The sequence below is a fragment of the Crinia signifera genome, chromosome 7, assembly GCF_055691185.1.
Source record: "Crinia signifera chromosome 7, ASM5569118v1, whole genome shotgun sequence".
Lineage (NCBI taxonomy): Eukaryota > Metazoa > Chordata > Amphibia > Anura > Myobatrachidae > Crinia > Crinia signifera.
In genome coordinates, this window is record NC_139223.1 from 173122238 (window position 1) to 173137661 (window position 15424).

At 46.6% G+C, this 15424-nt stretch overlaps 1 protein-coding gene across 3 annotated transcripts in view; it reads right to left on the reverse strand.

The window, feature by feature from the left end:
• Positions 1-15424, reverse strand: part of SATB2 (SATB homeobox 2) — a 148834-nt gene that overhangs the window by 32713 nt on the left and 100697 nt on the right. For all 3 annotated transcript variants that reach the window (XM_083154396.1, XM_083154394.1, XM_083154395.1), the window contains one exon: positions 1018-1215. In XM_083154396.1, coding sequence (XP_083010522.1) covers positions 1018-1215 — 198 coding nt within the window. The remainder of the gene's footprint in view (positions 1-1017; positions 1216-15424) is intronic.

Sequence of the window (15424 nt, forward strand, 5' to 3'; positions counted from 1 at the left end):
TCTTCCCTAAGTTTCATTTTACTTTTCAATATCGATCAACGAAACAAAAGCTAAAAACTGTATTATCTGGGCTTTATAAAGAAGTATGGACTGAAGAGGAACATTTAATAGGCAGAAACTATGCTGTAATGATATTCAATAACTGGGCATGGTGGTCATTGTTGTACCCTGTATGTGACACCCCTGTCTGTCTTCCCCTCCCCTTTAGTATGTAAGCTCTCCACGAGCAGGGCCCTCTGCCCTCATGTGATTTCCTTTGTTTTCTTACGAACAGCTCCTAACTGTCATTATCTGCCGTCCTGCTGTATATCTGAGTGTCATGTCTCCTGATGCAGCAATGTCTATATACCATGTACTTGTCCTGTACTGTAAGTCGCTGGGTACTCCGGTTCCCTTCCCCCCACATCCCCCAGTACCTGGACTCCTTCCAGCTCTTGGCAAACCTTTTTTCTCCGGTACAGTCACGGAGTGTGCTGTCCATTTAATAATGGCAGTGTCATTTATCTACTGTATTAACCCCAATTACTGTCAATGGTGAACGGATATGCTATTATTTATCAGACACGCTCAAAGAGCAGGACGTGGAAATGATATTAGCTTTGTTCTTTCATCACTTACTCAACTCATGCGTTGCTAACAGCAACAACATAGCATATTATACTGCAAACAACTGTATCATTCTAGAAACAATGACTTATAGATGGCAAAGACAAAAATATCCCCATCTATATCACCATGGCCAGGAAGACCAATGGTTCCTTTCCCAGCGATCATAAAGGGGGGGGGGGATGTACCAATCCTTGGACAGAGGCAAAGTGGGAGAAGTGTCTCAAAGTGACCAATCAGTTACTGCCATGTATCTAGCACAGTCTTTGTAACAACGAGAAGCTAACTGGTTGCTATGGCTTACTACTCAACTTTACCTCTCTCCAAAGCTTGATATATCTCCTCCAAATCACTGTATAACTGCGGGGACGGGATATGTGATACATTGCTTTGCCCGGTCCGGTGTCTTACCTGCACAGGTTCAGGGTTGAGCTGTACTACGTGCTGTAACCGCTCGCTATGGTGATGCCTGGACTCTTCCTCATACACTGCATCCCTCTCGTGCTGCGGTAGTCCCAGGAAACGTCGGATGGTGCACAGATTCTCCCACAGGGTCCGGTTCTCCGGGCTGGGATTTTCTTTCCAGCGGAGGAGCTCGCAGAGCCAACCCTGAAGAAGAAGAGGAGAGGTTATAGCACTTCCAGGTGAGGGACGTTACAAGCCTCAGAAGAGGAAGGAAGAGTCTGATACTGTATGGAAAGCATAAATTCCTTATACCGAGCAATAAGCCCCTGCAACAGCGGATGCTCTAATTGGCTATTGTTGCAGCCAGTGGCGGCTCCAGCTGAGGGGCAGCAGCACAGTCCAAAAATTCAAATAGAGGTGGCACAGCAACTGCCGCCAACTGCCATCCTAAACGGACTCACTGGCAGTTGGTGACTCCCCTATTTGAATTTTGAACTGAGCTGCACCGGGGACCACTCAAAAGCACCTGGATCTGTGAGTAATGTGGCCGCAGACATAAATAGCGGTTATCTGATTGGCTTTACATAGCGCTATACGATTAGATGGCCGCGGACATTGGCTGCACGTCCTTCCCCGCTACAATTAGGACCTCACACAAATACAGAACAGGAAAAAACGTGCGGCGGGGGGGGGGAATTGTTAGTTACGCCCCTGAACCTATACATCTCTTGTCTGCCCACTTCCTTCCAATAGGAAAAGGCATGTATTCCCAGAGGCAACAGAAGCATTCACCTCGGAGCATCAGGTTTAGGGGTAGATCAGGTGCAGAATACCAGGGGCCCATAGCAGAAGCCGGCCAAGGCAGGGAACAGCCTTCAGTGTGGGGCACTGCCCATACTGACCACATTACGCCTGTCAGAACGGATGGGGGGAGGGGGGTCACGGTATGACCTCTTAACTACTTTGCTCGACAAATTGATACATTTTATCAATTATCGCTCTCACCAATACACACAATGGGCCTAATTCAGGTTGGTTTGCACTGCAGGTGGGGCAGATGTAACATGTGCAGAGAGAGTTAGATTCGGGCGGGGTGTGTTCAAACTACCATCTAAATTGCAGTGTAAAAATAAAGCAGCGGGTATTTACCCTGCACAGAAACAAAATAACTCACACAAATCTAACTCTCTCTGCACATGTTACATCTGCCCCACCTGCAGTGCAGCATGGTTTTGTCCATTAAAGAAGGAGTTTGCTTTTGCAACCCAACCTGAATCACCCCCAATGTCCTACTCGCTTCTACTAAAGCTTCCTAGACATGTTCTGTAGTGTACTTGTGCCGAGATCTGACATAAACATGTAAGGAATTTTAATGTACATCTAAAAACTGATCATGTGGATAACATAGTTATACGACGCGACGAAGAGATAAGGTTTTGTTGTAAAAAGACCGGTTTACAGAGATACGTTTTACAGAAAATTATAAATTCACTTAATTCCGAGAAGTTCTAGGTCACCTCACCGTCACAATATAATTCTAAGTGATTTGAGCAGAAAAGCAGAACAGTAGAGAAATTTACAGCAGCCAGCACCCGGGGAGGTGTATACTCAGGAGATTGCCTGCGTCCGTTCTGTCTCCCACTTCTCAAAATGTTCTCACGTAGAAGTTATTGTCATGAGAAAACATCATTCACTTTCACAGTCCCCGCCGTAAAATTGCCGATGTGTCGTTTCAAATAACATTTTTATGTTGACTTCTGGTGAGGTCATGTTCTAAAAAGTCATGTTCTCACCACACACAATGCAGCTGCGTCCTTTTATACGCTGGCTTCAGTCGCGCCAAATAACCGTTCTCGCCAGGTCGCAACAATGTTCATCGTCGTTCGGAAAGTGCGTCTTATTTGAATAAATAAAACGAGTGGAAGAGACAAAACTTGTCATGGAAAAATCAAATGTCTAAGATGACAAAAACAAAATGACAAAATGTCGACACGTGAAAACGTTGACATGAGTTTTTAATATTATTTTTCTGTTGCCACCTGTCGACATGGACCCGCACTTTAGCGTTCCCAATCGGAGTACAAGTAGATGTTAAAGTATAGGTACAAATAAAATGTGAAAAATTATAGTGAAAAATGTACGTCGACCTTTCCAAGTGTGAACCTTTTTCATGTCGACTTTTGCTCGTGTCAACCTTTTGTCAATGTTGACCTTTGCTGATGACCTAGGGATACATTTACTAAAACTTCTAAAATGAAAAGAGAGGCTGTTGCCCAAAGAGACCAATCAGATTCTCTTTTGCATCGTAGTCGGCGGTGACTGTAATGCTGGTCACACACGGCGCATCCCGGATATAACCGCACCAATATATAAAGAACAGACTTTAAACAGGCCGCCCTGGCACCAGTGAAACCAGTGGTCAGCTGGCACACGGTAACCCAGCGTCTCTGTATCTCTGCCACGCCAGATTGGAATTTTTGTTTCCAGTCCAGCGACACTTTTCATTCAACACTCTGAAGTTATTTTACGGCAGATTTCTAAGCACAGTAGCACATTCCTGCACCGATGCTACATTCCTGCTGAACGGTTGCAGCTATGCGGGGAACCCGGGCATCAAACACAAGATGTTACATGTCTAAGTGCTCTCTAACTGTACAGTACATGGCAGCACGGACGGTGTGGTGGTTAGCATTACTGCCTCACAGCGCTGAGGTCATGGGTTCTATCCCCACCATGTGTTACATATATGGGACAGTACGGATAGTGTAATGGTTAGCATTACTGCCTCACAGCGCTGAGGTCATGGGTTCTATCCCCACCATGTGTTATATATACGGGGCAGTATGGATGGTGTAATGGTTACATTACTGCCTCACAGCACTGAGGTCATGGGTTCTATCCCCACCATGTGTTATATATACGGGGCAGTACGGACAGTGTAATGGTTAGCATTACTGCCTCACAGCGCTGAGGTCATGGGTTCTATCCCCACCATGTGTTATATATACGGGGCAGTACGGACAGTGTAATGGTTACATTACTGCCTCACAGCACTGAGGTCATGGGTTCTATCCCCACCATGTGTTATATATACGGGGCAGTACGGATGGTGTAATGGTTACATTAATGCCTCACAGCACTGAGGTCATGGGTTCTATCCTCACCATGTGTTATATATACAGGGCAGTACGGACGGTGTAATGGTTAGCATTACTGCCTCACAGCGCTGAGGTCATGGGTTCTATCCCCACCATGTGTTATATATACGGGGCAGTACGGACGGTGTAATGGTTAGCGTTACTGCCTCACAGCGCTGAGGTCATGGGTTCTATCCCCACCATGTGTTATATATACGGGGCAGCACGGACGGTGTGGTGGTTAGCGTTACTGCCTCACAGCGCTGAGGTCATGGGTTCTATCCCCACCATGTGTTATATATACGGGGCAGTACGGACGGTGTAATGGTTAGCATTACTGCCTCACAGCGCTGAGGTCATGGGTTCTATCCCCACCATGTGTTCTATATACGGGGCAGTACGGACGGTGTAGTGGTTAGCATTACAGCCTCACAGCGCTGAGGCCATGGGTTCTATCCCCACCATGTGTTATATATACGGGGCAGTACGGACGGTGTGGTGGTTAGCGTTACTGCCTCACAGCGCTGAGGTCATGGGTTCTATCCCCACCATGTGTTATATATACGGGGCAGTACGGACGGTGTAATGGTTAGCATTACAGCCTCACAGCGCTGAGGTCATGGGTTCTATCCCCACCATGTGTTCTATATACGGGGCAGTACGGATAGTGTAGTGGTTAGCATTACAGCCTCACAGCGCTGAGGCCATGGGTTCTATCCCCACCATGTGTTATATATACGGGGCAGTACGGACGGTGTAATGGTTAGCATTACTGCCTCACAGCGCTGAGGTCATGGGTTCTATCCCCACCATGTGTTATATATACGGGGCAGTACGGACGGTGTAATGGTTACATTACTGCCTCACAGCGCTGAGGTCATGGGTTCTATCCCCACCATGTGTTCTATATACGGGGCAGTACGGATAGTGTAGTGGTTAGCATTACAGCCTCACAGCGCTGAGGCCATGGGTTCTATCCCCACCATGTGTTATATATACGGGGCAGTACGGACGGTGTAATGGTTAGCATTACTGCCTCACAGCGCTGAGGTCATGGGTTCTATCCCCACCATGTGTTATATATACGGGGCAGTACGGATGGTGTAATGGTTACATTACTGCCTCACAGCGCTGAGGTCATGGGTTCTATCCCCACCATGTGTTATATATACGGGGCAGTACGGACGGTGTAATGGTTAGCATTACTGCCTCACAGCGCTGAGGTCATGGGTTCTATCCCCACCATGTGTTATATATACGGGGCAGTACGGACGGTGTAATGGTTAGCATTACTGCCTCACAGCGCTGAGGTCATGGGTTCTATCCCCACCATGTGTTCTATATACGGGGCAGTACGGACGGTGTAGTGGTTAGCATTACAGCCTCACAGCGCTGAGGTCATGGGTTCTATCCCCACCATGTGTTCTATATACGGGGCAGTACGGACAGTGTAGTGGTTAGCATTACAGCCTCACAGCGCTGAGGCCATGGGTTCTATCCCCACCATGTGTTATATATACGGGGCAGTACGGACGGTGTAATGGTTAGCATTACTGCCTCACAGCGCTGAGGTCATGGGTTCTATCCCCACCATGTGTTATATATACGGGGCAGTACGGACGGTGTAATGGTTACATTACTGCCTCACAGCGCTGAGGTCATGGGTTCTATCCCCACCATGTGTTATATATACGGGGCAGTACGGACGGTGTAATGGTTAGCGTTACTGCCTCACAGCGCTGAGGTCATGGGTTCTATCCCCACCATGTGTTATATATACGGGGCAGTACGGACGGTGTGGTGGTTAGCGTTACTGCCTCACAGCGCTGAGGTCATGGGTTCTATCCCCACCATGTGTTATATATACGGGGCAGTACGGACGGTGTAATGGTTAGCATTACTGCCTCACAGCGCTGAGGTCATGGGTTCTATGCCCACCATGTGTTATATATACGGGGCAGTACGGACGGTGTAATGGTTAGCATTACCGCCTCACAGCGCTGAGGTCATGGGTTCTATCCCCACCATGTGTTATATATACGGGGCAGCACGGACGGTGTGGTGGTTAGCGTTACTGCCTCACAGGTCATGAGCTCGAGTCCCACCAAACTGCGCGGAGTTTGTATATCCTCCCTGTGCTTGGGTGGGTTTCCTCTGGGTACTCCCACAATCCAGGTTAATTTGGCTCCCAACAAAATTAACCCTAGCATGAATGTGTGCGGAAGTGCCATAGTGAATATCGGGATGATTCAGACCTGTGGGCTGAATTCGGTCCCCCTAAGTGAACGTCTTCGCGAGTTTCACACTTTACTGGGGCATTGGCTCTAGTATGGGAGGGCGGGAAAAAAACCAGTGTTTTATGGGCACACTCATAGAAAGGCTGGGCAGCATTTACCTGCACGCTAGGCAGCTAAAATACGCTGCCTAGCAAATTGGTCTGAATCAGGCCAGGTCCACTGGTACAGGGAGTGACTGATATACTTGCCGGAAAGCGATGCGGTATATGTGTGCGCTATATAAATAACTGTTAATAAATTGTCAATAATTAAGCCTCTGATGCCCTCCCATCCTCCACCCCCACCGCTCTCCCCAAATATAAATAGGGGGGGGGGGAGGCTAGATTTGATTATCTTCGCTATATCGGCCAAGGCAGAAACACCAGCTGTTCTCATTGTGCTTCGTCTTCCTCACCGGCTCCAATGTTAATAGCCTGATCATAGCATTTTCTCCTTCCACTGCCGGCTGCACAGCGCAGAGAAGAGACAGGGAGAGATCCTGCCCATCTGTAGCAGCTGTAGGCAGTGAACTATGAAGGCACTGGGGATTTATCGGGTAATCTGTAACACAAGACTGCCTTGTTTTTACAAGAGAAAGGCCACATTTGCACAGACCTGCTCTATTCTGGGTGAGGGAGAGGATGAAAGATTTTTTTTTCCTCCGAGAAGTGTTTTTGGAGCCTTCAAAGGGGAGAACACAACCACACAAGTGTCGCAGACGTTGCCGTACGGCAACTCTCAACTTTGTGGTGGTGAATGGGGCTAGGAAAAATCCATATGGTTATTGCAGGAAATGAGGTGGATTCTCACATGCCCCCATCCCCCCGGATGCTTTCATCACGGCTATAGCCGATACTGGGGCTAAATAAAATAATACATATAGGCCCTTATTCTGGTTGGTGCGGAAATTCCCGCTTGCGTACGGGCCGCCGATGTTTATCTTCTGCGCATGTGCAGAGGTCACTCTGCGCATGTGCAGGCGATTTCGCCGCAAGGATTCTCTATACGCCGCACAGGGGGCGTAGAGGGGCGTGAGGGTCTACTTATCCTCATTACCCTATGCATACGCCCAGCGTTTCATGGGCGTTCCCATGCAAACGCGGGGCGTATGCATGGTAATGAGGCCGTGACGCGTGGGTACGGGGCGGGCATCTGACATCGCCGGATGTCAGCTGCCCGCCCCCATACAAGATTTCACACGGACAAGTGTCCGTGTGGTCTTGTGTTGCGGGACCTGGTGGAGCGTGCGGCCCTGCATTCGATGTTCGGCGACCATCGAATGCAGGGGCTGCTCCCACCATGGAGGAGGCGTATCCCCGTCCAATTTCATGCGGATCGCCACATATCCGCGTACGGACGGCCGTGGCGATCCGTATGGAAGGCGGGGATTCGCCTGGTGCGTTGGAGCCGCATATGCGGCTCCGGCCGCACCAACCAGAATAAGGGCCATATTTATTTAATCATTTATTTATAAATGGGGGGAATTTAAAAAGATGAGAGATTCAGAAAGTGTGAGATTTGGTAAGAAATCTCCAGGTTTTTTTTTTTTTTTTAAGTGTAAATGATTGCCGCTTTAAAAAAAATTGGAGCTTTCTTATCAAATTTCTCACTTTCTGAATCTCTCACCCTATTAAATTTCACCCAATATGTCTGGACAGTGAAAGTGAATAGGCTCTGACATCCTTTGGTCAGCACAGTTTAAAAATCAATTTGGGGAGAAACACTAACAGCCAGTGAGTCAGCTTGGAATGGCAGTTGGTGGCAGTTGATATGACTCCACCATTTGAACTTTGAATTGTGCTGCAGACCTCCCCTCCCCCCCTCTGGATCCGCCACTGGTAGCATCTGAGGATTTTTTGTCTGGCACCTTCCGGGTCAATCCCTCTCCTACCCCTCTCACAATGGAGAATGTTTTGGCAGGCTTCACCCTCTCCAATCACAAGAACCAAAGCATGTCCATTATACCCAGGCAAGCTTAGACCTTAGTACTGTAAGTACCTCTGCAGCAGTCAATCCAATAATGGTACAACCCCCTGAAGCACGTCTTTGCCTCCGAAGTTCAATACAACAATATATCAACATAACCTATGAAAACTCAGCTTCAAAAAGCAAAGACAATAAAGCCAAAAATATTTATAGTCCTCCTCTGTTTTTGTTATAGTTTGTATGTGCTGTCATGTTGAATGCTTGTGAACAATATCGCTCAGAAGCCCCTTAAGTGTGTATGGGCCTTTAGGGGTAAAAGTAAATCTTCGAAAAAGGACAGAAAGTGATATTACACATAGCAAACCAATCAGATTGTGGTTATCAGTTTCTATGATGTAATACAGAAATGATAGAATCTCATTGGATGCTATTGGACAATCACCTTTTTTTTCTTATTATTAAGATTGCCCCTTACAATGTGCATACTAATTACTTATGTACTTTATAGGTGAAAAATGCAACAGAAAAGCAGTAAATTCCCAATTTGTCATCGATTTCAGTAAAAGCTGAAGTGTGTGGTAAATAAATGGGGTTGCACAGAAGTAATATTATCAGTTTATCAACCCCGGACAAGAACACCCCCCCCCCCCCCCCCCATCATTACCACAGAGCGAGTCTCTGAAAAAAAAAAAAAAACCCTCCTTCCTCTTCCTCTCAGCCATCTTGCTCCCGTGCACCCAGCTGCGGGAATAATTAGCTTATGAATGTATCAGCTGGTTGTGTGATTTTTATAAATAATAACCAACCTGTGGAGCAGAAACACATTCATGAGCTAATATTAGCGATAATTTGCACGGTAATTGGGTGAGTTATAATTCTGCCATATGGATGAGTAGAGAGATTCTCAGATGCAGGAAGGGTATACGGCACACATAATATTGCTGTAGGTCATGTATACGTTGTAACAAATATTAACACATATATGATAGATCGTTGTAATCTAGCGTCTCGTATCTGTCTGTATGGGGGAAGTATCCAGCCTTGGAGAGAGGAGAAGAAGAGCAGTTAAACAAAGCAACCAATCAGCTTCTGGCAAAAACTGTGCTAGGCATCGAGAAGCTAATTGGTTGCCTCGGGTTACTGCTCCACTTTATCTCCAAGACTTGGTATGGATAAAACCACAGCCAAGCAAGATCTATCTTTTATACCTCATAATTGCTGATGCCAGCAAAGGCCAGAGGATAGGCGCAGATGGGAAGTGTGGCGGTTGATATTTTGGCATCCCCCTTCCGCTGCTCCAAGCCACAATTTGTGGCATAGGATGATTATCAAGTAATTCACGGCGAAACGCGTCATCAATTCGGCAACACCAACATCACAGTGAGAGTTAATCCAGGAGGCCAGCCCACACATAGGGCCAGAGGATAGGCGCAGATGGGAAGTGTGGCAGTTGATATTTTGGCATCCACTGCTCCCCCACCCGCCTCTCCAAGCCACAAGTTGTGGCATAGGATGATTATGATGTGATTCATGGCGAAACGCATCATCAATTTGGCAACACCAACATCACAGTGAGAGTTAATCAAGGTGGCCACCCCACACAAAGGGCCAGAGGATAGGCGCAGATGGGAAGTGTGGCAGCTGATATTTGCGCAACCACTGCTCCCCCAAACCCCATCCGCTGCTCCAAGGCACAATATGTGGCACAGGATGATTATGATGTGATTCATGGCGAAACGCGTCATCAATTCCACAACACCCACTTCATAGGAGGAATGGATCCAGGAACCAAGCTCACACTCTCTCTCGCTAGAGAGGGCTAGGGATAACGCCCCAAAATTAGGGATTACAGGGAGAAAGCCTGTACAGCATGTATGTATCACCTGACACGAGTGACTTCATATGCACTAATTCTACTTTCACTGGGTTCCGCCTGAATAAATCAGCAAGCAGTTGGATTTTGGGGCTTGACTAGTATAGAGATTTGACTTACGCTGCATGACTGTTGGAACTGCTATGGCTATAATTACTCTTCAATATGGATCCGTGCAGCGCCTGTCCGGTTCAGACAGTCACCATCGTGCGGCATGTTATATATTAGCGACGCACATAACTCACCCCCATATTGTAGCTTTCATTAGTTTTGCCTCCTTATATATCAGAAGTCTCATTTTTTAAGGGAATTAGCAGGCTGAGAACTATGCGGGACCCATAAATCTCCACGGTGTGATCTTAACAAGAAGGCTTGCAAGTGACAGCAAGATAAGAGAAGGAGGAACGTGAAATATGTCAAGTTAAACAAATTTACTTTGCTACTGTGGTATAAAATATGAGCCGAGTGTCAACCTGACACTTTGGTATTTCTCACCTTGAGAAAGGTCTAACTCCCGTCCTGCTGAGATTTCTGCCTGACTGTGTAAGAATTAGGTGTGTGTATTCGGGATCCCTCAAAGTCCAAATGATTGTATTATATTTTTTCCCAGCCTCCTAGAACACCGCGGCTGTTGTTGTCCGGACAACTACCTGCAGAGCTAGCTGGGAGTAGTTGTTCAGAGGATATGGGAGCCATCATCTGCCTGTTTACGATATCATTTTAGAAACCAAACTGTACATTTAATCTTAATTTCACGTGAGGAATTTTGCCTCACGTATCAATGTCCCATCCCTTTTCATTAACGGTGGTTCAAATCAATGTACAATAATTAAAATACTTATTTTGCAATTTTTTTTACCCTTCCTGTTGACTGTTAATAATCATAATAATAATAATAATAATAATAATTATAATAATAATTGCAAAGTAACAATAATATTATATAATGATGGAATAAAAAAAATAAAATTATCAAAATAACAATAAGAATACAAACAACAAAATAACAATATAATAATAATAATAATAAATAATAACAATAATAAAAATAATAAAATGCTAATAATAATAATAAATAATAATATAATAATAATATAATAATAATACAATGATAAATAATAATAATAATAATGCAATCCGTTGCTCTAATCTTGGCTTTGTTTACTCATACCGCTTTCAGACCGCACTCCGAACACGGCTTATTGCCGTGTTCGCGGGGCCTAAACATGGGTCACGGTGCGGTCTGAAAAGGCCACCACGGGTCGAGCAACACGGGTGTTCAACCCTGGTAATGAACAGGGTTGAACACGACTATGACCCGTGTCAAGTGCAGTGTGAACGGGTGCCTGGGTCGAGCGACCCGTGTCCCGTTCACAGTATGGAGGAGGCAGCACTGTCAGCTCCAAGTACTGCCTCCTCCCGAGCCCCCGATGATGCGCCGCCGCCCAGCACCGCCCCATGTGACGTCACCGACTCGGCAATATGCCGTGTCGGTGTCGGAACTTTCAGACCGCATTGCCGTGTTGCTCTGTAGTATCATTTGCAAAGTTTAAGGGACCATTTATCAATGTTTACATCTGCAATGCGATCTGGGTGTGATATTAGCGCCCAGGATGACACTACAGAATGCAATCATATCGGGTGTATGTATCACCCGGAACAGGCTGGGACAGGGACTCTGAAAGAAGTCCGTCCCTGAGATGTGCTTAGTTGGCTTTCGAGGCTGACCACCATGTGCAGTGGCCAGTTCCAGCGGAGGATTCGTGAGGAATCCCGCCGGAACTACATCCCACAGACTACACCGGGTTACCACAACCAAAAAAATGTGGTAGCTGCTGGGGGCTAATATCGGGCATTCCTGGTATATTGGGCAGCATTTAATACCTCATAGAAACATGAGGACACGGCTGTGGGTAACAATTGAGGGATCGCTGAGGCTCCTCCTTCATACATTGCAGGGATACATCATATTTGCAGCTAGCCCACCAAAACAGGGGTTTCGGGGACATAGCCACAAATTTTGTTTTATAAATAGGCCCCTAAATGTTCCTATATTCAATATATTATAGTCCTGTGTCTTGGTAATGTCATCCACTGAAGGATTTGGCTCTATGCCCCCCACTCTCCTTCTCCCCTACTATGCTGAGTACAGGATACATACCGCCCAACATGACCCATTCCAGCAGGGACATAATGCTCTGCTCCTGGGCTTCCTTGCTAGTGGCAGTTGCAAAGGCGGATCTGCACCACTGTCCAAAATCAAATAGGGGAGCCACCCCTGCCAGTGAGTCCCAGACTGTGGTGTTTGGGGTGGCAGTAGGTGTGGCTCCCCTATCTGAATTTTGGACTGTGCGGCAGTCATGCAACTCTGCAACTGCCACTGGTATGGAAGTCCAGGAACAGAGCATCTTGTCCTTCCTGGAATGGGTCATGTTGGGAGGTATGCAGGATATAACGTATCATAGGAGGAGTTCTAATGACGATTAGGTGTTACCCAATCAGATTCTATGTCTTATTTATTTAGCACTTTCTATACAATAATAAATAGAATCCCAAGGAGCAACAACAGACATCCCTGGCTGATTGTACAAGGACGTGGCTAATCGCTCAGAGGGAAGCTCAAAAATAAATAAGACAATGCAAAAAACAGACAAGGCAATACTGGGTAATTACAGACATAGTGGTTGGGGGGCCCTGCTCGTAGGCTTACAACACCTGCTGAGATGTGGGGTGTATTTACCAGAGTGTAGGAAAAATTCAGATGGGATGTTGCTATGGGCAACTAACCAAATACTATCTATTATCTTCTAGTAGGTGCTAAATACATAAGAAATAGATTCTATGTGGTTGCCCATAGCAACATCCCAAGTGAAATAGAACTCCCATCTTATTACATTTCTCCCTGTGAGTTTGTAGAAGTGGAGATTCTTCTATAATTTATCTAGCACCATCTAGAGCAGTGGTTCTCAAACTCGGTCCTCAGGACCCCACACAGTTCATGTTTTCCAGATCACCCGGCAGGTGCACAGGTGCAGTCATTACTCACTGACACATTTGAAAAGATCCACAGGTGGAGCTAATTATTTCACTTGTGATTCTGTGAGGGGATCTGGAAAACGGGTGTGGATCGTATTGTCGACCAGACTTAGGTCGACACCGTTGGGTCGACAGGGTTCTAGGTCGACAGGGTTCTAGGTCGACACGGGTGAAGGTCGACAGGTGTCCAGGTGAACATGGGTTAGGTCGACAGGTCGCAAGGTTGACGGGTTTTTTCCCACCTTTTTTTTCACCCGCATGTCGACACAGTCGACATGGACACAGTTGGAATTCAACCGAGTCAACCGCAGCCCCTCGCATCGCTCGGCACACTATTTTATTCTCCTACTACACCTTGGTGGATGGTAGGGCATGAAATAACGCCTGTCGGCACATGTTGGCTCAAAAAAAACCATGTCGACCTCACGACCTGTCGACCTAACCCATGTTGACCTAACGCATTTGTCATCCTAAAACTATGTCGACCTTGTCCCATGTCGACCTTCATCCATGTTGACCTAGTTGCCTGTCGACCCAACGGTGTCAACCTAATGACTGTCAACATAATTCTAGTCGACAATACGACCGTATCCCCTGGAAAACATTCACTGTCTGGGGTCCTGCGGACCAAGTTTGAGAACCTGTGATCTAGAGGATAATTGCTAGATTCTGTTGGGTTACTATTGACTTCTGAAAAGCAGCACATTAGTAAACATACCCCACAGTTGGGACAAAAGACTGGGGGGAACATCATCACTGCCCAAATGTCCGTCGTAACCATTTACCAAGTAACTTTTATTCGTCTTGTGCAAGTGAAGCAATGAAAGCAGCCGTCTCATTGGCTGCTAGGATTCCGGTGCACCTTTAAGCAATCTCAGCTGCCTAGGAAAATCCCCCTTTCTTATGTGGTTATTTCCAGTTACAGATGACAAAGTGTATGCCCCCCGCACCCCCACACCGCCTGACGGGTTAATGTATGTAGCCACCACTTACTGCTCTGCCTACAAGCTGGTGTTATAATGCCGACTGTGTGACCCGCAAGTCTCGCTAAAGCGGCCCGTAAAACCATCCATTACCGGCTGCAGGACTTTGATATTCACACGAGGGGGAACACAGAGGAGAGAAGGGCAGGTTTGAGAACCCAATTGTGCCTTTTTTCACATTTACTGCACGTTTCCCACATATGTCACTTATTACACAGTGGAAAACCGTTAAATGCACAGTAGTTTTGCCAAGTAGCATCATGCATTTAGCAGTTTCAGTCCTTTAACAGTTCCAACCCTCATTATATTTCGCCATGTGGTATACAGGGGGGTTTGTGCGTCTATTCATTTTGCAGCTTAAGTGGGTTCCTAGTGGTTGGCGCTACAATGCGTTTCGCAGCAAGGCTGGAGACGTAAAGGGGGGGCGATGAACCAACCGAGGAGGCTTCTCAACTATACTAGCTTATCATACAAAGGGGGAGGTGTGTCAAAGCTTGGGGAGAGATAAAGTACCAACCAGTGTGCTCCTAACTGCCATTTTATAGGCCGTGGGGGAATATTTGTCAAAGCTTCGGGAGAGATAAAGAACCAAGCAATCGGCCTCTGTTACAGGCTGCGGGGGGGGGGGGGGGATTTATTTAAGCAATAGGTCGATAACACGTAGTCGACATGCATTATGTTGACAGGTACATAAGTTCGACACAAGAAAACTTGGTCGAGCAGTGAGGGGGATGCAGTTGAAATCCCGGCAGTCGGAATCCCGGTGGTTGAAATCCCGGCAGAATTAGTGTGCCAAGCGTAGCGAGGCACCGGGCCCGGTCATAGTAAGCAGTATGCGCTGGATCAGGTGCCCAAGTCAGCCAAGGTTATTAAGCAGACATAACTAAATGATAACCCATCTCAGGCAGCACTGTGGATCCTGTAAGGTCAGACATCGAGGAACTGACTAGCAGTGATGTACACTCTACCATGGGATACGGTCAACACTAAGAAGGTCGACTTTCATTAGGTCGACCACTTAAGTTCGACAGGGCTTATGTTGACGCGTGAAATAGGTTGACATGGCTACGGTCGGCAGGTTGACACAAGCATTAGGTCGACAATGGGAAGGACAACAGTCAAAAGGTTGACGTGAATTTTTCCTGTTTTTTTTTCTTAGCCGACTTGTGCCGACAGGCGTTA